This window comes from Rhinolophus ferrumequinum, assembly GCF_004115265.2.
Source record: "Rhinolophus ferrumequinum isolate MPI-CBG mRhiFer1 chromosome 15 unlocalized genomic scaffold, mRhiFer1_v1.p scaffold_54_arrow_ctg1_1, whole genome shotgun sequence".
NCBI classification, from domain to species: Eukaryota; Metazoa; Chordata; class Mammalia; order Chiroptera; family Rhinolophidae; genus Rhinolophus; species Rhinolophus ferrumequinum.
Genome location: NW_022680357.1, coordinates 339,853 through 362,540, shown reverse-complemented (window position 1 = coordinate 362,540; position 22,688 = coordinate 339,853). Strand labels below are relative to the sequence as shown.

The 22,688-nt window shown below is 57.6% G+C and overlaps 2 protein-coding genes across 6 annotated transcripts; one reads left to right on the top strand and one right to left on the bottom strand.

Annotated features, from left to right (window-relative positions):
* Positions 1–479: 479 nt before the first annotated feature.
* On the top strand, positions 480–3,780 carry HSD3B7 (hydroxy-delta-5-steroid dehydrogenase, 3 beta- and steroid delta-isomerase 7). Of its 4 annotated transcripts, XM_033102130.1 has the most exons (8): positions 480–629; positions 793–897; positions 974–1,145; positions 1,335–1,490; positions 1,792–1,900; positions 1,974–2,073; positions 2,232–2,394; positions 2,721–3,780. In XM_033102130.1, the coding sequence occupies exons 3-8, from the start codon at positions 980–982 to the stop codon at positions 3,134–3,136; spliced, it is 1,110 nt and encodes a 369-aa protein (XP_032958021.1). In that variant the 5' UTR covers positions 480–629; positions 793–897; positions 974–979; the 3' UTR covers positions 3,137–3,780. The 4 variants fall into 4 exon arrangements, with proteins under 4 accessions (XP_032958021.1, XP_032958022.1, XP_032958023.1 ...); XM_033102131.1 differs by lacking the exon at positions 793–897 and having other exon boundaries at positions 488–629; XM_033102132.1 differs by lacking the exon at positions 793–897 and having other exon boundaries at positions 496–629; positions 977–1,145.
* Positions 3,781–3,867: 87 nt separating this feature from the next.
* STX1B (syntaxin 1B) lies at positions 3,868–21,371 on the bottom strand. 2 transcript variants are annotated; one of them, XM_033102123.1, is made up of 10 exons: positions 20,934–21,073; positions 12,926–13,000; positions 12,608–12,707; positions 12,444–12,518; positions 9,925–9,998; positions 9,441–9,549; positions 9,174–9,247; positions 7,625–7,762; positions 7,422–7,532; positions 3,868–7,143 (listed from the first exon to the last, which is right to left on the bottom strand). In XM_033102123.1, exons 1-10 carry the CDS (start codon positions 21,042–21,044, stop codon positions 7,063–7,065), a joined length of 948 nt encoding a protein of 315 aa, XP_032958014.1. In that variant the 5' UTR covers positions 21,045–21,073; the 3' UTR covers positions 3,868–7,062. The 2 variants fall into 2 exon arrangements, with proteins under 2 accessions (XP_032958014.1, XP_032958016.1); XM_033102125.1 differs by lacking the exon at positions 20,934–21,073 and adding an exon at positions 21,195–21,371 and having other exon boundaries at positions 6,523–7,143.
* Between the last annotated feature and the right edge of the window lie 1,317 nt (positions 21,372–22,688).

Below are 22,688 nucleotides of genomic sequence, written 5' to 3'. Positions count from 1 at the left end.
TTTGGGGAAGAGTAGGGTGGGATCGGGGTTGAGGACAGAGGGTGGGACAAGTGAAGGGGGGAACTGGGTGGCCTGGAGTTGGCGTGAATAGAGAGGCTTCGGGCCAGAGCCCAGACCTGCAGACTCAGCCACCATTGCTCTGAGCCACCTGATCGGCTGGAACAGCCATCTAGAAATCCCCCACTGAGGCCAGCCAGAGCTGGCCAAGGTCAGGCCTCCCTCCCCTTCACAGGACCACAGCTGCGGCTGAGCTGGCCCCTGGGAAATCCAGCAAGCCGGGAGGGCTGACGTCATGCAGTAAGAGTGAGGTCACCCTGCCTGCTCCGTTCTGAGGCCGGAAACCCCGCAGCGCCCACCCAGCAGGTTTTGGCTTCCCCACCGCCCTTTTCCCAAGTTCTTTGCTGGAACCAGATGCCAGAAAAAGCACAGAGTGGCCGCCAGGGGGCGACCGGTAGCAAGAGTGGGGAACGAACGGGTGGAGGTTGGGCTGGGCTGTTCCTGGAATGGGGAGGAGGTAGGAGAAGCAAGCGGAAGGAGAGGACGGTGTGTTGCTGGCCGGCTGGCCCAGGACACGAGAGAAGATAGCCCCTCCGGCGGCCAGTCTGGGCACCCTGGGACCGACGCTGCAGGTAGGCAGAGGTGATACCAGGGGTCCCTTCCCCCTGTCCTGGCCCTGCCCACATTTCTCCGCCTTCCCTTCCCAACTCCCCTCCTCCCGCCCTGTTTTTTGTCCCAGAACCTCCCCCTCTACCTCAAACCCTGCATGCCAAGCCCTCACCTTTCTTATCTCAGTAACTGCCGTTGGCCGGGTCAGAGGGCAGGTAGCCTGGCTGCTGCATCCACTAGGACCAGGCCTGGTCTGTCCATTTGGCCGGAGGCCCCTTTAAGGAGTAACAGGTGGGCTGCTGGTGCTGGAGCAGGTGGTGGCTGGTGGTGACAAGCCACCCAGGTGAGCCAGGTTGTCTTTCCCCAGCAGGACATGGCCGACACTGCACAAGCCCAGGAGCTGGTGTACCTGGTCACAGGTGGCTGTGGCTTCCTGGGGGAGCATGTAGTTCGCATGCTCCTACAGCGGGAACCCCGGCTGCATGAGCTGCGGGTCTTTGACCTGCACCTGGGGCCCTGGCTGGAGGAGCTGCAGACAGGTGACCGTGGTAGGCAGGGAGGGGGGAGGATGTGGGCTCCCTTCACTGGCGGAAAAGATGCTGCCTGTTCATGTTCCTCAGTGCACGTGGGTGGAGTGAGTCACACTGGGAATGTCTGCCTCCCAAGGGACTAGGCTGAACCAGCAGCTGGCGGTGGCCCCAGCTCTGACGGCCCCTGTCCCCTCCCAGGGCCCGTGCAGGTGACTGCCATCCAGGGGGATGTGACCCAGGCCCACGAGGTGGCAGCGGCTGTGGCTGGAGCCCACGTGGTCATCCACACAGCTGGGTTGGTGGACGTGTTTGGGAGGGCCAGTTCCGAGACCATTCATGAGGTGAACGTGCAGGGTGAGGGACTCTCCACCTGCTCTGAAAAAGCACCTAACACTTCCTGGCGCACACACAGCCTGATCTGGCCTGTCTGTGTCCCTCTCCCCCCTTTGACCTTGACCTCTGATTCTCCTGTAACACTCTGTCTGTCCTGTGTGTACTTCCGCCCCTGTCACGGCAGGCCGGCCCTCTCAGGCCTGCTGCGGTTTTCCCTGGACCTGGGGAAGGAAGCCACGTGCCCTCATCCAGATTTGGGATGGGGGAGGGGAGGATGCAGAGGGAGGAGGCTTCAGTGTGGACACATACCCCGCACCTGCAGGCACACAGAACGTGATCGACGCTTGTGTGCAGACTGGAACCCAGTTCCTGGTCTACACGAGCAGCATGGAAGTGGTGGGGCCCAACATCAAAGGTCACCCCTTCTACAGGTGAGCTGACGTCCCCCCGGTTCTTTAAGAGCCCCACCTCCCCTCAGCATTAAGTCTTCCGTCTCCCCCACAGAGGCGATGAGGACACCCCATATGAAGCAGTACACAAACACCCCTATCCTCGCAGCAAGGCCCTGGCTGAGCAGCTAGTCCTGGAAGCCAATGGAAGGAAGGTGAGGCTGGATGGAGCCGACGCGATGCAGAGCCACGGCCAGCGGGCTTCTTTGCCTCCTGCCCTGGGCGCCTCCCTCCCACCTCCAGCTGGAGGAGGCTGGGGCAGAGGGTGGGCCACGGGGTCCCAAGCTAAGCAGTGCCTACCTTTGGTCCCCAGGTCCGTGGAGGGAGGCCCCTGGTGACTTGTGCCCTGCGTCCCACCGGCATCTACGGTGAAGGTCACCAGATCATGAGGGACATCTTCTACCAGGGCCAGCGCCTGGGAGGCCGGCTCTTCCGGGCCATCCCAGCCTCTGTGGAGCACGGCCGGGTCTACGTAGGTGAGGCCTGGGCAGGACCCGCTTGTTCTGGGGGGTGGGCTGCCCTGGAGCCTGGCTAGAAAAAGATGGTCTATGCACAGGCCAGGGTCGACTGTCTGTAGGCATTGTCGGCACGGGCCGCAGAGGGAACAGCATCCAAGCACGTTGGGAAAGGCAGACACACAAGTCACGGGCTGAGGAGAGGACTACCGTTATGGCAGCAGCGTGTCCCTGGGAGGAGCAGGGCCCCAACAGGAGGTGGCTTGTACCCGGGCTGGCCAGGAAAGAGCTGAATTGCTTGGTGGAAAGGACGCTCAGGGGCGTGTCCACCCCATCCCCACCGACAGGCAACGTGGCCTGGATGCACGTGCTGGTGGCCCGGGAGCTGCAGCAGCGAGGGGCACTCATGGGTGGCCAGGCGTACTTCTGCTACGACAGCTCGCCCTACAAGAGCTACGAGGATTTCAACATGGAGATCCTGGGGCCCTGCGGGCTGCGGCTGGTGGGCACCCGCCCGCTGCTGCCCTACTGGCTGCTTATGTTCCTGGCTGTGCTCAACGCCCTGCTGCAGTGGCTGCTGCGGCCGCTCCTGCTCTACGCGCCCCTGCTCAACCCCTACACGCTGGCGATGGCCAACACCACCTTCACAGTGAGCACCAACAAGGCTCAGCGCCATTTTGGCTACGAGCCCCTGTTCTCCTGGGAAGACAGTCGGACCCGCACCATCGGCTGGGTGCGGGCCATGGACGGTTCAGCCCCGTGACAAGGGCACTGGGGCCTGGGGCCCGGCCTGGCACGTCCATCCAGCCCTCAAACCCTGGGTGGGGAGGGAAACCTGCATTCTAGAGCTGGGGGGAAGGTCCGGGGCCAGATGGCCGTCCTAGAGCTCTCCACGCGTTAAATCGACCCGTGAGCCTTGAGCCCGTGTCCTGATGCCTCCAAGTTCCAGGGCACGCACGTCGTCACTCTCCACCCAGGCCTGACAGCGGGTGGGCGAGGGTCTGAGTTTCCCGATGTTCTCAACTGCCCCATCCCACACTGGCTTTTCAGTCAGGAAGTGGGTAGGTTTCCACAAGCCTCGCGCTGGCCTTCTGACATCCAGACGGAGCCTCGGGCCTGGATTTAGAGCGAAGAGGCTTTCTTGTTCCTCCTACCTACCACCTTTGTCCCTCCTGGGGGCGAGGGGTGGGGTGGGCGTCATATTCCCATTATTGGAAAACCTTGACCATCCTTAGATGTTTCTCTTCTCATTATCTTGAATGAAACCTGAGGAAACCTGTGTCTTCACTTCTTCCCACCCCTGGAAGCCCCGTTCAGTTTCTGCAATATTGTGAGAGCCCTGCCTGAGGATGCCCCAGTAATTCTGTACCTGCCCAAGCCCTGGATTAAAATACCTTACGAAGCCTGCGTCCAGCCGCCTGCCCAGTCACCCAGCCCACCTACCCCCATGTGTCTCCCTGACCCCACGGCGCCCATCCCCTGTGGGGACAGAAGGAAGTCAGCACGCAGCATGCCCGCTGTTGGATTGGTTGCTATTTCTCCCGTCCCACGGGGCCCGACCCGGCCCAGGGTGGGGGTGGGGGGCTCTGGGGACAGGACATGCAGGGCTGGGGAGAGAGGGCAGAATTTTCCTGTGTTTTATCCATTTGCAACTTGGTCACCAATAGAGAGAAATGGGTCTCTGAGGGCTAACAGGAGAGGGTGGCCTGGCTCTGGGCCCCCAGCCAGGCCCCGAGAGTCCTGTCCCCTCCGGGGAGGAAAAGAGCTCTAGAAACCAATGGAGAAACAGAAGGGGTAGGGGCTCATGTCAGCAAACACGGCTACATCACGTGACACGCCAGCGACACGGAAACACACGCCAACGCACACGGCTGCACAGCGGGCAGGGGCAGGTGGGGGAGAAGGGAGCCGGGGGCCACCCATCTTGTCCTTTGCGGGGCAGGCGGGGGGGGCAGGGTAAATGCATAGAACACATCATGTACACACGCTCAAGGCGTGGCAAGAGTGTGCGTCAACCCACAGGCACATGGGATGGACACGCGCAGTGTGCTTCGTGAGAGGCAGGGCTAGGGAGAAGGGGGAAGGGAAGCAACGAGCCCTGGCCAGGCCCGGGACCACCCACGGGGCACACGTGGTTGTAGGTGTGGGAAGGGTGGGCAGCACACACTCCTCTGAGAACATGCAAAAGACACTAGCCCCCAGACAACACTCCAGGACACACACAGATACAGCAGCCACCAAGCAAACAACGAGCACGGGACTTGTGGAAATTGGGGCATAGCAGACCCTCGGGGTCCCTCCAGTCCAACTGAGGCCCAGAGATGGGCAGCTAGAGAACCACTACCACTCGAGGAGGCAGTGGCCTCACTCCAGCCATGGCCCCACCCTTCTCCTTGCAGCCCCTAGGCTGTGAGAATTCCAGAAACACCTGGGCTGAAAGAGGGTCCTGGCTGGGCAGCAAGAGGAAATGGGGCGGCTCGGCCGGTCTCAAAGAAGCCTGAGAAGGAGCAGGAGGGCTGCAGTCAGACATGGGCAAACTTGCCGCCCTGCAGAAGGGCATTCTGGGAGTGGCGGGCAGCCAGAGGCCCTCCCCAGGCCAGGCCACCTTGGGTTACACGTGTGGGCCACACACAGGTGGGGCTCCAACAGCCAAGTAGGGAAGAAGCTGGCTATCTGAGCTGGGGCGGGGGTGGGGAGAGTAACTATTCCAGGTCACGTCTACGTTCTCTGCCTCTTACACACACACACACACACACACACACACACACACACACACATTTCCCGTGAAGTAAGACCCTGGGACACAATCTGCCCACACCCCGTACATATGTATGCCCAACCCCAGGGCAGAATACAGTCCTTACTTGTGTGTCCATGTTTCTTGGCCGTGGCCTGGGGGGCTTCTAACATTGTCTTTTGCCCACGCACCTCCCACCTGCCACCAAACGCACACACAGACACACACACCGGTGCATAGGTTGTCTACATGAGGGAGGAGCTAGCTCTTTCCTTAGCATCCGAAACCTGGCCCGTGTCCCACCCCCAGTCGCACCCTGCTGGGGGAACAGCTATCGTAGACATTTGAGAAGATGGATCCTGGGACGTAGCCCACCTTGAGTGGCTGCTACCACACCAGCCACTCCAGAGTGTCAGAAATAGAGTTACCCAAACCCAAGAGCCCCAAGGCATAGCCCAGAGCATTGGAGGGCAGTGGGGCCAGTATCGGCCTCTCCCAGCTCTGTGGTGTGAGGAAGGCAGGGGTGCTGTCATTTTCAGTGCGTTTGGGAGTACCCCTGCCACTCGCCTCAGCACTGCCGTTCTCACAACAGCCCTTCCAGGAGGCATTCGTGTGCAAATGGGTGCAGTCCTGTGTGGGAACCATGTGTGTCAGCATGCACGTGCGCTCCGGTGTGTGTGTGTGTGTGTGCGTGTGTGTGTGTGGCCACCTTCGTGAGCCCCTCCGCCCTGGCCTGTACCAGCTGTTACGGTGCAGCCTGGCGTGTGGTGGAAACAGGGAGATAAGCATGTGGGCTGGTGGGCACAGGGCTGGACGTGACAAGGCAGGAAACCCTGTTTACGACGTGGCTGTAGGAGGCCCTTCCAGCGACGGGGCAGAGGGAGGGCAACAAACCCACCAAAACCAACCTGGATGGGTACAAGTCCTTAAAGGGAAACGTGTGTGCACGTAATACCCAGGGGGCCAGAAACACACTGCGCAGAAAGCATCTACGTGCACACACACACGCACACATAAGGACATAGTCTAGATGGCACAGAAAGGCTGCGCCACCCAAACCCGGGGCCAGTGCAGTAGGGAGTCCCAACCCCACTTCAGACACATCCTGACACACGCACGTTTCTCACATCACCTGCTGGGGGAAATGCAAATGTATGCACAAGCCAAGCTCGGTTATTTAAACGTATACGCTGCCACTCATCTTGGCAGAACTCCAAGGCACACACATGTGCACACACACACACACACACAACCACACGCCCCAGGACACATGCCTGGGCGACTAAGCCAGGAAAGTTTGCTCTGCATACACTGGGGTGTGCCTGGAGCCTCTGGGAATGTGAGCATGAGCGTCTGTGCACTCACAACGCACCCCCTTTGTAGCAGACATGGGGGGGATTCAGTGAGAGAAGTGCTGTCGCCTTAGATTCAAATAAACACAAAAGTCCACGTACACAAATTGTGTGAACACACACACACACACACACACACACATACACACAGAGAAGACAGAGCAGGGCTTGGTGGGTTGCTGTGTTATACCCGCCACGGTCTACACAACAACCAAGTGAATGGGGGGGTGGGGAGGGAAGCTCAGACAACACACAGACTTGAGGTTAGGGCAAGAAGGGGGAGGCGGCGCCTCCAGACACATCTACGCGCACGGGCACGGGCACGCACGCACGCACGCTGGGCTGTCCACACATCTCGAGCACGCACCGGCGGCATGCATGTTGGTGTGCATGTGTGTGCACGCCTGCTATTTATGGGCAGGGCGGGGTGATCCACGGCGCCGAGGTCCGGGACTCCAGTCTGATGGGGGTGGAAATGGAGGGTTGCCTGGGTCTGTCTTGGGGCTGAGCCTGGAGCAGGGGGAGTGGAGTGAAAGGGGTGGTGGGGGTATTGCTCCCAATGTGGTGGGGGAAGGGTCTGGGGAGACAGGGGTGGGGGGCCTATAAGCCCAGCGTCCCCCCAATGGATGACGCCAACACCACCCCCAGCACCACACAGCAAATGATGATCATGATTTTCTTCTGTAGGTAGAAAGGGCCACCGGGAAGAAGGAGAAGAAAAGAGAGCGACAGAGAGAGAGAGAGAGAAGCAGACGGACAGGGAGGAGAGTGTGAGGAAAAGAGGGGAGAGAAAACAGAAGAAGGCAGAGGTCAGAGCCAGAGATAAGGCCTTGTGGGGGGGGGGGGGTTCATCACTGGCCCAGCCCACCTGCCCACGGCCCGCCCTGGTTCACCCTCCACGCCTGCCCCCAGCCGCGCCCCGGCTGCGCCCACCTGCCCACGGCCCTGCCCTGGCTCACCCTCCGGGCCTTGCTCTGATATCTCACAGCTTTCTTGGTGTCGGACACAGCCCGCTCCACGTAGTCCACTGAATGCTCCACGTTGTACTCGATGCGATCAATCATCTCGCCCTGCAGAGGGGATGTGCACAGGGAGGGGTGGGGCCGGGCTGGAAGGGGGCTGCAGGGGAATGGGGGCGGGGCGCACAGGGCAGAGGCCGCACCTGGCTCTCCACAAGCATAGCCATGTCCACGAACATATCATGCAGCTCGCGGATGCTGGTTTCCAGTTTGATGATCTCGTTGTGTCGCGTCTCAATCTCGTTCAGGGCCTGCTTCGTCATCTGCGAGTCCATTTTGATCTAGGGCGATGAGGGGAGGGGGCGCTGAACACCACCCTGCACCCCCATAAGAGCTTGGATTCTACAGCCAGAGTGTCTGGGTTCAAATCGGGCTGTCACTGTGGGCAAATTATTTAACCTCTCGGGGCCTCAGTTTCCCCACCTAGGAAATGTGGTTAATAACAGTGCCCACCTTAGGTCTGTTAAGAAGATGAAATGACTTAATATGTGTACACTGATTACAACAGTCTCTGACACACATGAAACGCTCAAGAGAAGTCTGTTAAATTATAGGAAGCAAAACCTGTCCTCAGCCCAGGACTCCCTGTACCACATACAGCAGGGAGACAGGGCTCGAGGACCCCACCAGGATGGGGGCTCCCATCTGGTCAGGCAGACAGGGTAATGCAAGTGGACATAGCATAGAGCATGGCAAGCAGAGAAGGAGCCCTGATGAGAAGGCAGTGTGCCCACAAGTCCCTTGGATCCCCATGCCATGAGATGGGGGGAAAACCCCATAAAGAAGTGCACCACAGGCCTCACGTTGTCAGTGGGAGGGAGACCACCCTGCCTTGGAATGACCGGCTGGCTCCCCTGCAGTGCTGGGCTCAGCCCTGTCTCCTTAGAACCATCCCGGCCTTCCCTCCATTCTCAGACAGACACACAGCCTGGACACAGCTGTTTGGGAGGGCTCCAGGCTAATTGCTCACCATCGAATTGGTCAAAGCTCATTTAACGAAGACCAATGATCTAAGCCACAACTTGCTGAAACCTGCTAGACAGTCACTGAACATACTTTAATCCTGGCCTAGAAACCTTAACCAGAGCTATTCTGCCACCAGAAACAGAAATAGATCAACAGAACTGGGTAGAGGAGGGCAAAAGTTAACAAAGAGGAAGAGGAACTACAGCTGGGGAAGCCCATCCATTCATACATAAGATGCCACGGGCAGTGCAGTGTGCAAAACCCAAATAGGGGTTTTAAAAAATCTTCAGGATGGCAGCACATTAGTCATTTGGTGAAATGACTTGCTTCAATAGGGAGCTGTGTATCTCAGTACCCAGGAATCCGACTCTGAACCAAATCCTGGCCCTGCCCCCAGCTGTGCGACCACTGAAAGCTATTCAACCTTTTTGGCCAGATTTCCTCATCAGTGAAATGTGGCTCCCTCAGAGGTTGTGGGCAGGATTAAATGAGTTTTGTAGGTAAGTGTAAATGTGTAAAGTGCTTAGAACAGCGCCTGGCACGCTACTGAGCCGTTTTTAGGGGGGGTGCCTTCCGGCTGGGCCTCCATGGAATTCCCCCAGTCCCAGATCCAGGCTTCCCGCTGACTGTTATTCCAGGGTAGACTTAGGACTTTAGCCCAACCTAAGCTTGGGGAGGAGAGGCAAAGGCTTTCCAAAAACAGCCCCACCCCCACTTGGAGCTCACGTCGTCGGTGAAGATGGCCAACTTTCCGCTTTCCAGCATGTCTTCCAGTTCTTCATTGGTCGTAGTCCTTCCCGCTGTGGGGAGAAAGAGCTCATGTTCCGGAGTTGGGCCAGCCTGGGGCCTGGGGTGGTGGGATGGGGCAGGGACCCGGGAGACCACCCTTCCACCCGGCCTTGGGCCAGGCGCCCCCTCTGCGAAGAAAGGCCTGGAAGGGGCCCTGGAAGGGGCTCGGGCGGCCTGGGGAGCTTGGAGGAGGGGCACACGCACTGATCTCCAGCTGCCGCTGGATCCGGTCCTTGCAGCGGTCCCGGTACTTGGACTGGGTCGCGTTATATTCGGTCATGACTTCCACGAACTTCCGGGAGAGTGTGGAGTGCTGGGTGGGGGTACACATATCAGGAGGCAGGGAGCACACACAGACCGAGGGGCTGAGCCGGCGGTGCGGGGGACGGGTGGGAAAGGGGGGACAGTGCCGTGACACCCACCCCTCACAAGTGCACCGTCCCCCACCAGCCGCCCCGTGTCCTACGACCAGACCAGCTGTGGCCCTGGCTGGAGTCCCGAGGGACCCCCCCGCCCCCCTCCCATTAGCCCTCCGCCCCCCTCCCATTAGCCCTCCGTGATAGCCCCGCCCCGGCTGCCCCTTGGCCACGCCCCGGACTCGAGCTCCGCTCCGGCCCGCCCACTCCACCCCTCCCTCTCCTCCCCTGCTCCATCCAGGTCCAGTCCCTGCCTGGCCGCCGCCTCCTACCTGCGTCTTGCGGATGCGCAGGTCGGCGGAGGACCGGTTCAGCCCCTCCTCCTGTTCAATGCTTTGCTCGATCGCTGCGGGAGAGAGGACGCAGTGACCCGCGGGAGACCAGGGGCGTGTGGGGCGGGGGTCCGGGATGTCTGAAGGGCCGACACCCCGAGGCAGGCCCTAGGCCTGTGAAGAGATGTCACACCCGTGGCGAGGACAGATGGTAAAAGATCCAGGATGGGACAGGAGTGGGGCGAGTCAAGGCACAGACGTTTGAGGGGGTCCGGAAGGCAGGTAGGAGGGAGATTGCAGGTCGGCAGCTCAGCAGACAGAAGGGGATCTATTTATTCTGTCGGAAAGATTGGGTCTTGGAAAGTCCGGTAGCTGTGACTGCGGCCCAATCTCAGGAGGGGTGTGGGCCCAGGGCACCATGAAGGTCCCCTGTGTGCAGAGGACTCCACTTCCTACATCTTCTGGAAAGGGGCAGGAACCCACCCTGGGATTTTTCTGGTCGAAGGTAGGTACTCCCAGGTGAGTCAGGTTCCAGTGGCCACCCTCTCCTTGGAAAATTCAGGGGTGAGAGGGTAGATGTTCCCACAGAGAAAATAGCTGCCCCCTGCCCTCCAAGGGGATCCCTGTCCTGGGAATTCCCACTTTGAAAGGATGTCTGGGAAAGCGCACAGATTAACTGGGATTCCTCCTTCCGGATCAAGCACTCCCGACACGTATTCAGATTTTCTAAAAAAGAGCTTGAGGTAAGATCTACTGTGCTACAAAAACGCAGCAGGATGAATCACAGGCCCTCTCCGACCGGGAAGAGCCTCCATCACTTCTCCATTCTACTGGCAGCAGAGGGGGCGGGATGGCACCGGAAGCCTCCCTGCCAGCAATATCAGGCAGTGACTGAGTGACAGCTGGGGCCCAGCTGCTGCAGGAAAAGCACAGGAACACACACCCGGGGATACGGGGGATACGGGGATACGGGACCTCTCGTCCAGGATGGAACCCTATTGTCAGACTTGGGGGCTGGGGCGTCACCCTGAAGGAAGGGGTCCCTTACTTTACAGGGGCTCACTGACTTCTTCCAACAATCCTGGGAGTTCAGTGATATCAGCCCATGTTTCAAACTAGAAACTGAGGTTCAAAGGGGTGAAAAACTCACTCAAAGCCACACACAAGGCCTGAGCCCGTGCCACCCCATAGCTGGAGGAAGACGATGAAGAGAAACTTCTGAGAAGGTCTGGAAGGTCGGCATCGCTAAGCCACTGCCACTTGTCCTAGTTTCTTTCTTGGTCTATTCCTGAACCCCTAAATCATGAAGCCTTCCTCGTGGTCTACTAGAAACTATTAAGGTCAGAGCTTGATGGGCCCAAAGAAATCGTTGCGCCCAGGGATTTTTCAGCTGTCCCATGGCACCCTGCTTCTAAGAAGGCACCTCAGGGGCTATCAATAGGAGTGAAGGGGAGCCCTGGGCGCCCCGACCCTCGTTCACCCAGAACAGCCTGACTTAAACGTGCTGTATATACTGGAATTCTTTGTAAGATTTTATTTGGGGAAAAAAGAATTTTGCTGCCAAAAAAAAAAAAAAAAAAAAAAGCCAGTTTTGAAACGGCTTCAGTTTTTCGTACTATACTCCTGAGGAAGCTGAGGGTAGGGTAGTTGTCCAGCATGAACGAATGATGTAAGCTGGCCTCTGTCTGCCGGGATGTGCACTGAATGTGTTTCCAGTTTAGGTCATTTTCCTTCCCAGCAAAAGCTATGTTTTTACAGACCCGCCCTGGAGGCTGACACACGGCCTCCTGTTGAGTCCAGGAGGGCATCCAGTCCTCTATCCCCCTCTCCCTGGACCAAGGTCAGAGGGCCAGGGCCAGTCATTCGACATGGTTCCTTTTCCCCAAAGCCCGGCAATGGGCCGTGGGTGGAGTAGGTGCTTGGCAAATGTTTTCTGATGCCGAATTACTATGACCATACAAATTTGCATCACGGGAACGCTGCTGTTCCTCTGGTGGCAGCAGACAACAGGGTCCCCAACCCACAGAGCTTTGGGGAAAAGGGGCTATCAGCAGCACCCAAGTCCTTAAATTAGAGTGAATCCATGAGTCTTTGGCAAGTCCCTCCTGAAAGCCTGCCAGCCCCTGATGTCAGCTACACAGTCCAATCTGTCCTGAGCCGAGGATACCAATTCCGAAGCATTTGCTGAACCCACCTACTGGGTGCTGAGTGCTAGGCCTGGCACCTGCTCTGGAGAAATGAGGCCTCAATGAAACTAAAGCCACTTGGAAGACTCTATTTTTCTAGGGGGACCTTCACGCTGATGGAACCGGCAGAGCTCCAATGCAATCTGAACACACAGCCTCCTCTTCTGCATTTCCCTGATTAGCGGAAGCAAGGAGGGAACTCTGGGGTCTTGTGCTTTCTCCCTGTTTAGGAATCTGGCTTCTAGAAGTCTGTAGACGTTCCTGACGGGGAAGGCCTGCCTGACTCACTGGAAGGCAAACTTTTTCTCCTCATCGGGGGATGGCAGTCCTCACCTTTCAACTTGGACCGAACCTTGTTGGCCGTCTTCTTGATGTCTGCAGTGAGGTCCTCCAGCTCCTGTTTGGTCTCTGAGAGGAGCGGGGCAGGGCGGATGAGAGGTCTGAGTGGGACCGGACCCCTTCCATAGCACCCACAGCCCCCGAGCAGCTGCACTCACTCTCGTCTGGGTTGGGGGCAGCCAGGATGGCACTGTGCTGTTTCTTCACTTGCTCCACATCCTCTGACAGCTTCTCAATACAGCCCCGGATCTCCTCCACCTGCAGCAGCGAATCAGCTATGCCGGCCAAGTCCTCAGGCCGGGCGAGGGCATCCAGGGGGCTCGGTCAGGGAGATGGGCCAGACCCAGAGGGCTTGATAAAGGACCGAGGGGTATTGGGAGTAGAGAACGGGGAACGCGGGGTGCGGTGGGCAGAGAGAAGGGAGTTGTTGGCTGGGGGCCACGTCCTGGGTCTGGGGGCCTTGGAAGCTCTGTTACCTGTTCAAAGAACTCGTCCATGAAGTGGTCCCGATCCACGTGGACCACCTCCTCTTCATCGTCGCTGTCTTTCGCCTGGAGGGAGCAAAGAAAGGTAGACACCATGAGCCGCCCCCACCCAGCTCTAGGCTCAGAGCAGGGGTCTTGAGAGGGGTCGTGTGTAGGGGGCACAGCCAGGGCCCCAGGCAGTCAGAACCAACGCGGCGTGTCTTGTGCAGCAGGGTCCAGAGGCCAGGGAGCTGATAGGCCAAAGGACACTTGGGAGGGAATCAGCAAAAGGCATCCTTTCGGGGTGGATGCGGCCCTCTGAATGCAGTCACCTGGAGACAGGTGGCACTCACAACACCTGCTATTAACCAACCAGTAGATGGAAGGATTTCAATATTGTAACAACCAGTTGAATGTCAGCTGTGCAATAACTGACTCGGGGCTCTGAGAAGAGGCCTGGGATGGAGCCCCAGGTGGCTGACCCTCTCCGCCCTCCCTCCAGCTCCTCCTGCCCCAGCTTCACTTGGCTCCCCTCCTCTTCCCCTCCAGCCACTGTCCCCGATGCAAGGTCAGTTCACTGCCAGCTGCAGGCAATGGGTTGAGCAAGCAGTCAGGCCCAGTGAGGGCTGGAGGAGAGACAAGCATCACCCTGACCCGCTTCGCTCCCGGTCTTCCTCCTCTCGCCCACCTGCACCCCCTCGGCTCTGCCCCTCCCCACTCTCCCTTGCTGTCAAGCAACCCTTCCAACTTCACACCCACCTCTTCTCACTTGCTTGGATTTCCCAGTTGCCACCTGCAGCTGCTCAGCCTTCCGCCCCCAGGGCTCAGAGACACAAAGGGACGTACCCACCCACACCTCCACCAACAGGCAGACTAGTGGCACAGACGGAAGGGCTGACACACAAGGCACACAGAGACAGGCCCACGGACACCCACACGGAGATGCAGCGACATGCTGACGTTGAGCCGCACACAGACCCACAGCAGAGCTGCATGCTGCCATGTGTGGACACAGCCGGTCACCAGCGCCCCAGGGACCTTCTGCAGGGCCCTCTGAGCCTGTTCTCCCAGCCCCTCCAGCCTCAGGTCTGCACACTCATTCAGATCTGGGAAAGAGGATACGGGGGCAGGGAGAGCTCCCCAGTGCTACACACTCCGACTCAAGACTCTTCTATGCTTGGGACAGAAGGCTGAAGACAAAAGCTGAGCCCTTCAAGCTTAATTACATCTGGAGCCTTAATCAGCTCCAGTGGAAACGGAAACACGGTTCACCTTAATTTCTAGAAAGAACCTGGCCAAAACTCCGACAGCCTCTTAACGCCCAGAGCCTGCATAAAATCAAGACCAGATCCAAAAAGCGTCTCCCTGGGGTATGGCCAGTTGGGCTCTAAAGAGAAGAGCTCACACTCAACCTCAACGGATCCAAACAGGGCACAGACCGGACCTAACAGAAGCCAGACAGTCAGACTGAACCAGACTCGGCGCACACAGACACCAGACAGCTCAGATCGAACCCAGACAGAGCCAGATGGGACCTAGATGAGATCTAGACAGCCGAGTACACTTAGAATCAGCAGAGACCCCGACAGCAGCGGAAGAGCCGCAAGCCCACAGGAGACGCAGCCGGACACTCTCAAAGCCACCCCAGTTTTCTGCCCAAGCCCCGCCCCAAAACTCCAGGCTTTTCCTCATAGACACTGGGCCCCACAAGTGTCAGAAAGTGTGGTCAGCGCTTACATTTAATTTCCAGACAATCCCAAATACCCACTGGGAAAGAGAGGCTCTTCCATCTCTGCCCACAGCTGCCCAAGAAGTAGACGTGGCACCAGCCGGGGCTTGGGGACCTTGATGGGACTTCTGGCTTCTCAAGCTGCCACCGGACCCAGGACCATCCCAGCAGACCTGGACCCTCAGAGGCTCTGGGACGTTTGGCTCATCTCTGAGGCCCTACGGGCCTCCCGTGATGCTTTGTCCTCAAAGAGCCAGCTGCCCCACGAGGTCTCCCACCCCTAACGCCAAAAGCCATTCTTCTGCCCCTTCTGTGCCTTCAAGCCTCAGCCCAGCTGCCCACAGGTAATGAGGTGCTTGGAAACTCTCCCGTTCTCTCTTTCCCTTCCTCATGCTGACTTTAGACTTCCCGAAGTCTAATTTCTCTCTCTCCTGTTGTTCCCTGAGCCAGTCCCCTTAGGTTCTGCCCTGAGGCATCCTGGGCTTCCTGTTTCCCTGACCTTGAGATAGGAAGAAAGGCAGAGGGCCCAAGTGTGGCTTATTTGGTATAGTAATTACAGGAAGCTGACAGCTAACAACCTCTACAGTTTACCAACACTTTGGTATCTATATTCCCTTTGATCCTCACCCCCACGGACCCTGCTGGGAAAGAGGGAGCAAATGTCATTGTCCCCATTTCACAGATGAGGCACCAGGAGGTCAGAGCGGGGAAGGGAAAGTGAGTTGTCCGAGGTCACCCAGGCTGAAAGGGGCTGAGACCCACGGCATCTAAGACATGCCTCCCCACTCGACCCTCCCAGCTATTCTCCCTCTCAGGTGGCTTCTGCTCAGGCCCATCTGGGTGAGGCTCTGTGCCCTGAAATCCTAGCAAAAGATTCTCATTTACTAGCATCACTGCATAGTCCTTACCTCCTTCTTATCTCATTTAATCTTCATAAAACTCTATGGGCACCATTGACCAATGTAATTATAAATTATGGCAAACATTTACCTAGCATGTCAGGGAGACCATTCTCTGTACTCTGCATAGATTTCTCCATTTAATTCTTACACATAACCCCGTGAGGTAGACATTATAGCCCCCTTTTATAGATGGGGAAACTGAGGCCTTGTGGCTAAAGAACTTGCCCAGGTCAGCAGCCAGAAGGCCACAGCCTTTGTATTTGCTGACTGGCAGTGATGTCAGCCCCAAATGGTGAGACCAGCAGTGAAACCAGCCAGGAAGAATGCCTGATGCTGCCAGCAAGAGAACAAGAGCTCAGCAGGGGCTGGCTTACCCCTTGCTCCCATGTCACAGGTGAGGAGACAGGCTCAGAGAAGCTGCCTCACCTGCCTGAGGCTTCACAACCAATAAGGCCAGGGTGGAACCTGAATTGTCTGCTGCTAAATCCCAGGCTCCTTTCCTCCCTCCATCCTTCTACTCCTACCTGGCCCCATAGAGGCCGTTCTGCTGTCCTCACTGCTGCTCACCTCCTGTGGCCAGGACAGAACGCCGGTAGGAGGTACCTGGCTGTGGAAAGAACCCAGGCATTCTGGCCTCCACCTGACTTGCTGTGTGACCCTAGGAATATCTCAGCTCTTTTCTGGCTGGTCGTGTGCTCACCAGGGGCCCTCCCTGTTCCGAGGTGTGGGTGTTCTGTCATGAGTACAGCCTCCATTTCTGGAAGAAGTTGGCCAGCCTAAAAGAAAGCAGGGGCCCGCCCGGTGGCTCAGGCGGTTGGAGCTCCGTGCTCCTAAAGCTGAAGGCTGCTGGTTCAATTCCCACATGGGCCAGTGGGCTCTCAACCATAAGGTTGCCAGTTCAATTCCTCGAGTCCCGCATGGGATGGTGGGCAGCACCTCCTGCAACTAAGACTGAACACGGCAGTGTTGAGCTGGGCTGCCTTGAGCTGAGCTGCCTCCCGTATGGCTCAGTTGGTTGGAGCGCGTCCTTTCAACCACAAGGTTGCCGGTTTGACTCCCACAAGGGATGGTGGGCTGTGCCCCCTGCAACTAGCAACGGCAACTGGACCTGGAGCTGAGCTGCGCCCTCCACAACTAAGATTGAAAGGACAACAACTTGACTTGGAAAAAAGTCCTGGAAGTATACACTGTTCCCCAATAAAGTCCTGTTCCCCTTCTCCAATAAAATCTTTAAAAAAAAAAAAAAAGAAAGAAAGAAAGCAGGCTGTGGGTAAATGAGACTACCCAGGAAAAGATGACCCAGTGTACCCCAATCCACTTTACGGAAAATTTCAGCCTCCGTTTCCTCGTGTGCAAAAAGAGGAAGATAAGACTTACACATCTAACAGGCACTGATCACCATGAGATGGACCCTGTTACAATGCCGCGCATTTCTCATTTAATACCGATGTCCACTATAGTAGATACTATTGCTATTCCCATTTGACAGATGAGGAGACTGAGGCTGAGAGGGATGGAAGCCAGAGACCACACAGTTGGTGGTGCTGACAGGGTGGTGCTTGCAAACTCCTCAAAGGGATTGAGAGCCCTTCTGGAACCACCTTGGGATAGGGGTCATCAGAGCCAAACCTCTAGCTTCAGTCCTTCCCCACCAGAGACACCACCGGCCCTCGTGTGGGTGTCAGCGGCAGGAGACAACATTGATGCGGAGATGGAAGGAGGCGCCGGAGCCAGCATGCCAGTGACCGAAGAGACAGATGGTGACAGGAGGAAAGGGACTGGAATTGGGGGATAGGAAAGTCACAGAGTGTGTGGGCATGTGTGTGTGTGTAAACACACAGGGGGCCCATGTACACACACACGTGCTCACACGGGCTCCTCAGGGCTGCAAGTGTCGTCGCTGGACTTAGAGGCAGCAGCTTCTCTCCACAGCACCCCGCTGCTGTCCACCTGTCCTCCGGCCTGGCCCTCACCCCAGCCTCTCTCCTCTGCCTCTCCCGCCTGGCCACGTACTGCCTCCCTCCCCTCCCTCTGTCCCTCCGAGTCTTTCATTCATCGAACAAGTACGTGTGATCTGTGCCAGGTCCTCCTCCAGGTGCTGCTGAGCAAACAGAGGTGAGCAAGGCAGGAAGAAGGGGCTGCGTCCCAGGGGCTGACATTCCAGTGAAGGGAGACAGACAGTGACAAAGAAACAAGACAATTTCAGGTTGTGCTAAGTAGCAGAAGGGAGATCAACCTGAAGATGGGAGAGAGAGAAATGGGCAACAGGATGGTGGTGGGGGGGAAGCCTTTCCGGGAGGTGACACTTGAGCTAAGTTCTGAAGGAGTCAACTGTGCCACAGTCTGGAGAACACAGAATTCAAAGTGGAGGGGACAGTATCTCAGGCAGAGGGACCAGCATTCTGGGCAGAAGGAACAAGGGCAAAGCACCTCGAGCCGGGGTGAACTTGGTGTTGGAATAGCAGAAACAAGCCCAGTGCTGCTGACCGGTGCCACCCATCACCCGGGTCCTCTGGGTCCCTGCCCCTTCTCTGGCACACTGGGCCACTCTTTCCTTCTGTCATTTCAGATCTGCCTTTCTAAAACACCTACTGCGCCTGTCCCATACCTCAGTGCTACACACAGTGCTACACCTGTGACAGCCTCCGTTCCCACCTGGCCTCAGATTCAAGCGGGCCTCACCTTCCCCCTTTCCCAGTCTGCCCATTTCTTCTGTCTCCTGCCTTCCCAGCACATGGCCGCCCCACAGGCTCTAGCCCACCTCGTGGTTGCTTTCGCTTCCCCACCAGCCTTCTTCTCTACCTCACTGGCTCCCCCCTTCTCCCCCTGCAGGGCCTTGGGCCCTGGAACACCACCCCAGCTGGTTATCTCCCCATCACAACCTCCACACCAGCCCAGCGCCTCCCAGGTCCAAACCAAAGGTGCTTGATGAACTGGAGACAGAAAAGCCCGGTTCAACCTTGGCTTTGCCATTAACAGCTGTGTGACCTTGGGCAAGTCAGGTTACCTCGGTGGCCCTCAACTGACTCCAAAATAATTCAGAGTCACATCCTGCCCAGGCGGCTGATGTGAAGTTCCACAGAAATAAACAAGTCAGCTGTGGAATAACAAACTCTCATAGAGAACAGCTGGGCACCAGACCTTCTCCTAGGTACTTTTTGCATAGTAACTCATTTCAACCCTGAGGACAACCCAGCAAAGTGTGAATTACTCTCAACTCACAAAAAAACAAACAAACTGAGGACCAGAGAGGCTAAGCAACTTGTCCAAGGTCACACAGGAAGTAGGAAAGGTAGTATTTGAACCCAGACAGTCTGAATCCCAAATCTGTGCCCTCAACTGCTACATGATAAACAGATCTGAGAACCCTTTGGGAACTCTAAGGCACTTTTAGAAAGATGATCAGGCCCCTGGGGCTGACATCCCCTCCCACCACTGCCCGCCCCCAGCCCTCTGAGCTTTAAAGAGGCCCCTTTCCCAGGCCTCCCACACTTTGCCCAATCTCTCCTGCCTCCCAGCCTTCTTGCTCTCAGCACAGGCAGGGAGACCCTCAGTATTCTTTGTATCTGGCAGCTTCTTGCTGCCCCACCCACCCTCTCCCAGATCTCGTTTCCCTGAGATGTGACTAACACCAGAGCTACCAGGATTCACCCAGCCCCCTCACCTCTCCACACCGCTTCCCACCTCCTCCACCTGGCTGCCCCCAGCAGACAGGGTTCCTCACCTCTGCGCAGGGTCCCCTGACCCACTCAGCCTCCTCCTTCCTCCTTTTTCCCTCCCTCCCTCTCTCGCTCGAATTATTCCACAATTCCACCATCTCATTCCAACCCCAAGTGTCCATTTCTCTGGGTTTTGGAGTCATGGAAGAGTCTTGGCAGCAGGGGATCTGGGTTCAAATTTAGACTCCTCACTTGCTACCTGTGTGACCTTGGGTAAGCTAGTTAACCACTCTGGGCTTTAGTTTCCTCTGCTATAAAATGAGGCAGTCTTTCAGTCTGCCTGTCTTACCAGGAGGCTGGTGAAGGTCTAACGAGGTTATGGATGGTTTTCTGCTTTGGAGGAAAACTGCATCGTGAGAGAAGGGTAGTTTAGAGCACTGATGCTGCAGCCAGCCTGCCTGGCTGCCTCTTACCAGCTACGTGACTTTGGTCGAGTTACTTAACCTCTCTGGGCCTCAGTTTCCTTATCTATAAAATGTGATAATACTCGTACCAACCTCCTAGGGTTGATCAAAATGAGTGAATAAAACACTTAGAACAATGTCTGGCACATGAGTGTGGGTTGTTTTTATTATTGTCATTTTCCTGATGCCTTTTCAGTACAAGTCTCATAAAGAAATAAACCTTTAAAATTCCCTCCCTCACCCAGCAGTTCCGCCTTCCTTCCCACTTGCCCACCCATCTCTCCCCAGAGACAACAACCACTTGCCTCCAAGCTCTTTCCTCTTGTCTTTCTGTAACCTGTCTTCCCACCCTCAAATCCAGGGGGCTCTCCAAAGACAGAGCTTTTTACCCCCAGTGTTGAGACTTCTGTTTCAAAGACCAAAACACACACAGACACATGTCAACACGGCAGACAGGAAACCCAGAGTCCAGTCAGATCCTCCCACCTGCTTGGTGACCTTGGACAACTTCCTGCCCATCTCTGGACCTCAGTTTCCTTATCCGTCAAATGGGGTAGATCGTCTGGGGCTAGTACCTTATGAACATAAGTCCACAAAATCTGAGCACACAGCAGGCTGTCAGCTCTGCCTCCTGGAATCTCAGGTCATTTCTCCAAATCCTCCAGCATTGTCTGGGTGCCAGAGACCATTCTCATCAAGGCCCCACTCCCCGGCCCCTCCAAACGGCAGCCTGCAGTGCAGACACCCGTGCCACCCTCCTCCCCCGTCACCCAAACACAGCTAACTGCCTGGCCAGACTCCTGGAGTGTGGGCTCTTCAGGCCTGCCGACCAGGGGCCCACGTCAGCCGGCCCGGACTGTTCCGGATGCCCCAATTACCCCCACAGCGCACAGTCCATGGCATACAACCCAATTCCGGCCCGGTGAGTGGAATCTCCTCCCCTCTCCTCTGCAACCCCATCTCCCACCTCTGGGGTCACCCCGTCTCAGGCCCTGGCCCTCTGGCTGTCTTCTGAGCCCACCCCTTCCCTTCTTATCTCTGAGAGGTGTCCCCTCCCCACAGAGAGCAACACACGCGTGCACACACACACACGCACTTCATTCAGTGCCAGGTGTTGGCATCTCAGTCCCCGCCTGTGTCCTTCCCATGGCACCCCCATTTCTGGGTCCAGCCAGACTCTGCCTGGCCCAGTAACATCCTCACCCTTCCAACTCCGCCAACCCGCGGAGGGCTGACAGCACCCTGCAATTCTCTCCTGACACTCACTCTTTCCCATCCCCAGATTAAACTCCGGGCCCTGCTGGGAACGCGGGGTGTCCACCGCCCCCTGTGTCTTATGGGCTTCCAACCCTTCCGGCCACTGTCCCCAAAATGCATGCTCACTGGAGAACATCAGGTGCCTCCCGATGTCGTGGCGCCCCTGCCACCAACCTCCAGTTGCCCCCACATCCCGGCACCTCCCCCAATCCACCCCACGCGCTCCCCCAACATTGGGGTCCCTCCCATTTTCCCCACCCCCAAACTCACACTCCGCAGCTCCTGAGTCCGATCCTTCATCCTGCGACGGCTCCTCCTCCTCCTCGTCCTCCTGCCTCGGTGCTGGAGGCCGGGGTCTGGGGGCGCCGGGGGGACACCGGAGCCGCCCGGGGAGCACCGCGGGCGGGGGCGGGGCCGGGGGCGGCGGGCCGAGGGTCGAGGGCCGGGCAGGAGCAGGGGCCTGGGCCGGGCTCGGCTCTGCCGGGGCTGCGGTGGCGATGCGGCTGCGGCACAGGCTTGGATGGAGGGATGCGGGAGCCGAAGCGCGGGGGAGGGGGGCGGAGGGAGGTAAGGAGGAAGAGCGGGAGGGGGGAACCTGGAGGGGGCGGGGAGCAGGGGGCATGCGCAGCGCCGGGGGCTGGGGGCGCCTGGGGGTTGTAGTCCGGGGAGGGGGACCCGGGGAGAGGGGAACTCGAGTCCTAGAGGCGGGTGGGGAAGGGCAGAGCCAGAGAAGCAGGGAGACGGACGCGATGCTGCGGGAGGCACCGAGATGCTGGCGTGGGGTGGGGGTGGGGTGAAGAGCAGAGAGCGGGTAAGGGAATGAATTGAGGGAATAACCCGGGAGAGGTGCTGTGGCTCCCTCCACACCGGGAGACAGAGACAGGTTTTATGTTGTGTCTGGGGGTAGCTGTGTGAACCTGTGCAGGACCACCCGAGCGTGAGTGTGTGAGAGTGTGTGTCCCTGAAGGACGCTCTTTGGACACTAGAAATAGCAAGACTGACCCTCTAGGTGGCTTTTGTGATGCAAGGGACCAACCAAGCCTAGCTGAGAAGGGCAAGGGACAGGTTCTTATGAACAGCCTGCCCCACGCTAAGTGTGAGAGTCGCTGGGCAGCAGTGGGTCTGGTTGTCTACCTCCGAGGACGGGAAACTCACTACCTCCCCACACACTCGGCCTATCTTTAGATGGCGCTGACTGCTAGAAATGAAATCCCTCCATATTGGGAGGGGAATTCTGGTAGCCTGAGGGCCCAAGGACCCTGCATCGCTCTCCTTAACTCCCACTTCTCCTCTCGCCATCTCCATGTCCTAATGTCGCGTCAGCTCCTCCACTCCCGCAGTGGGGCAACCTGTTTTTGCCAAGTACCCAGTAATACCAAATCCACGGACCACGGGTCAGGCCTTATCCTCCAGGGTCTTTCAGCGACATATGACCCTGATGACCTCTCTCTTCTGTAAGCGCTCCCTTCCTTGGCTCCTGGCCCACCTCCTGCTGACCATCCCTTACCCCAAAAAATCTCTGGATGTTGTTTCCCAGCCTCCTTCTAGGCCCCTCCCTTCTCCCACCACTCCTCAACAGCGCCAGGGCTCCCTGGTCTCCATCCCAGGTTCTCTTCTTTCTTCACCCTCTTGCCCCCCAGGTTCAGCTGTACCTCTGTGTCTATGATACCCCCCCACCAGATCCTGCCCCTCAAAGGCAGCACCTACTATGTGCCTGAGCACACAGTGGGCACGAGGACACAGAGACCACAGATGCAATTGGAG

Bases quoted from the DNA above. Each gene is read 5' to 3' on its own strand.
- HSD3B7 (XM_033102130.1), top strand. From the start codon at position 980: ATGGCCGACACTGCACAAGCCCAGGAGCTGGTGTACCTGGTCACAGGT. The intron at 1,146-1,334 runs GTGACCGTGGTA...GTCCCCTCCCAG, and splicing joins GCTGGAGGAGCTGCAGACAG to GGCCCGTGCAGGTGACTGCC. The intron at 2,074-2,231 runs GTGAGGCTGGAT...TTTGGTCCCCAG, and splicing joins TGGAAGCCAATGGAAGGAAG to GTCCGTGGAGGGAGGCCCCT.
- STX1B (XM_033102123.1), bottom strand. From the start codon at position 21,044: ATGCATTTTGGGGACAGTGGCCGGAAGGGTTGGAAGCCCATAAGACAC. The intron at 12,519-12,607 runs GTGAGTGCAGCT...CGCTCCTCTCAG, and splicing joins TGCCCCCAACCCAGACGAGA to AGACCAAACAGGAGCTGGAG. The intron at 9,550-9,924 runs GTAGGAGGCGGC...ACCCCCACCCAG, and splicing joins TGCGCATCCGCAAGACGCAG to CACTCCACACTCTCCCGGAA.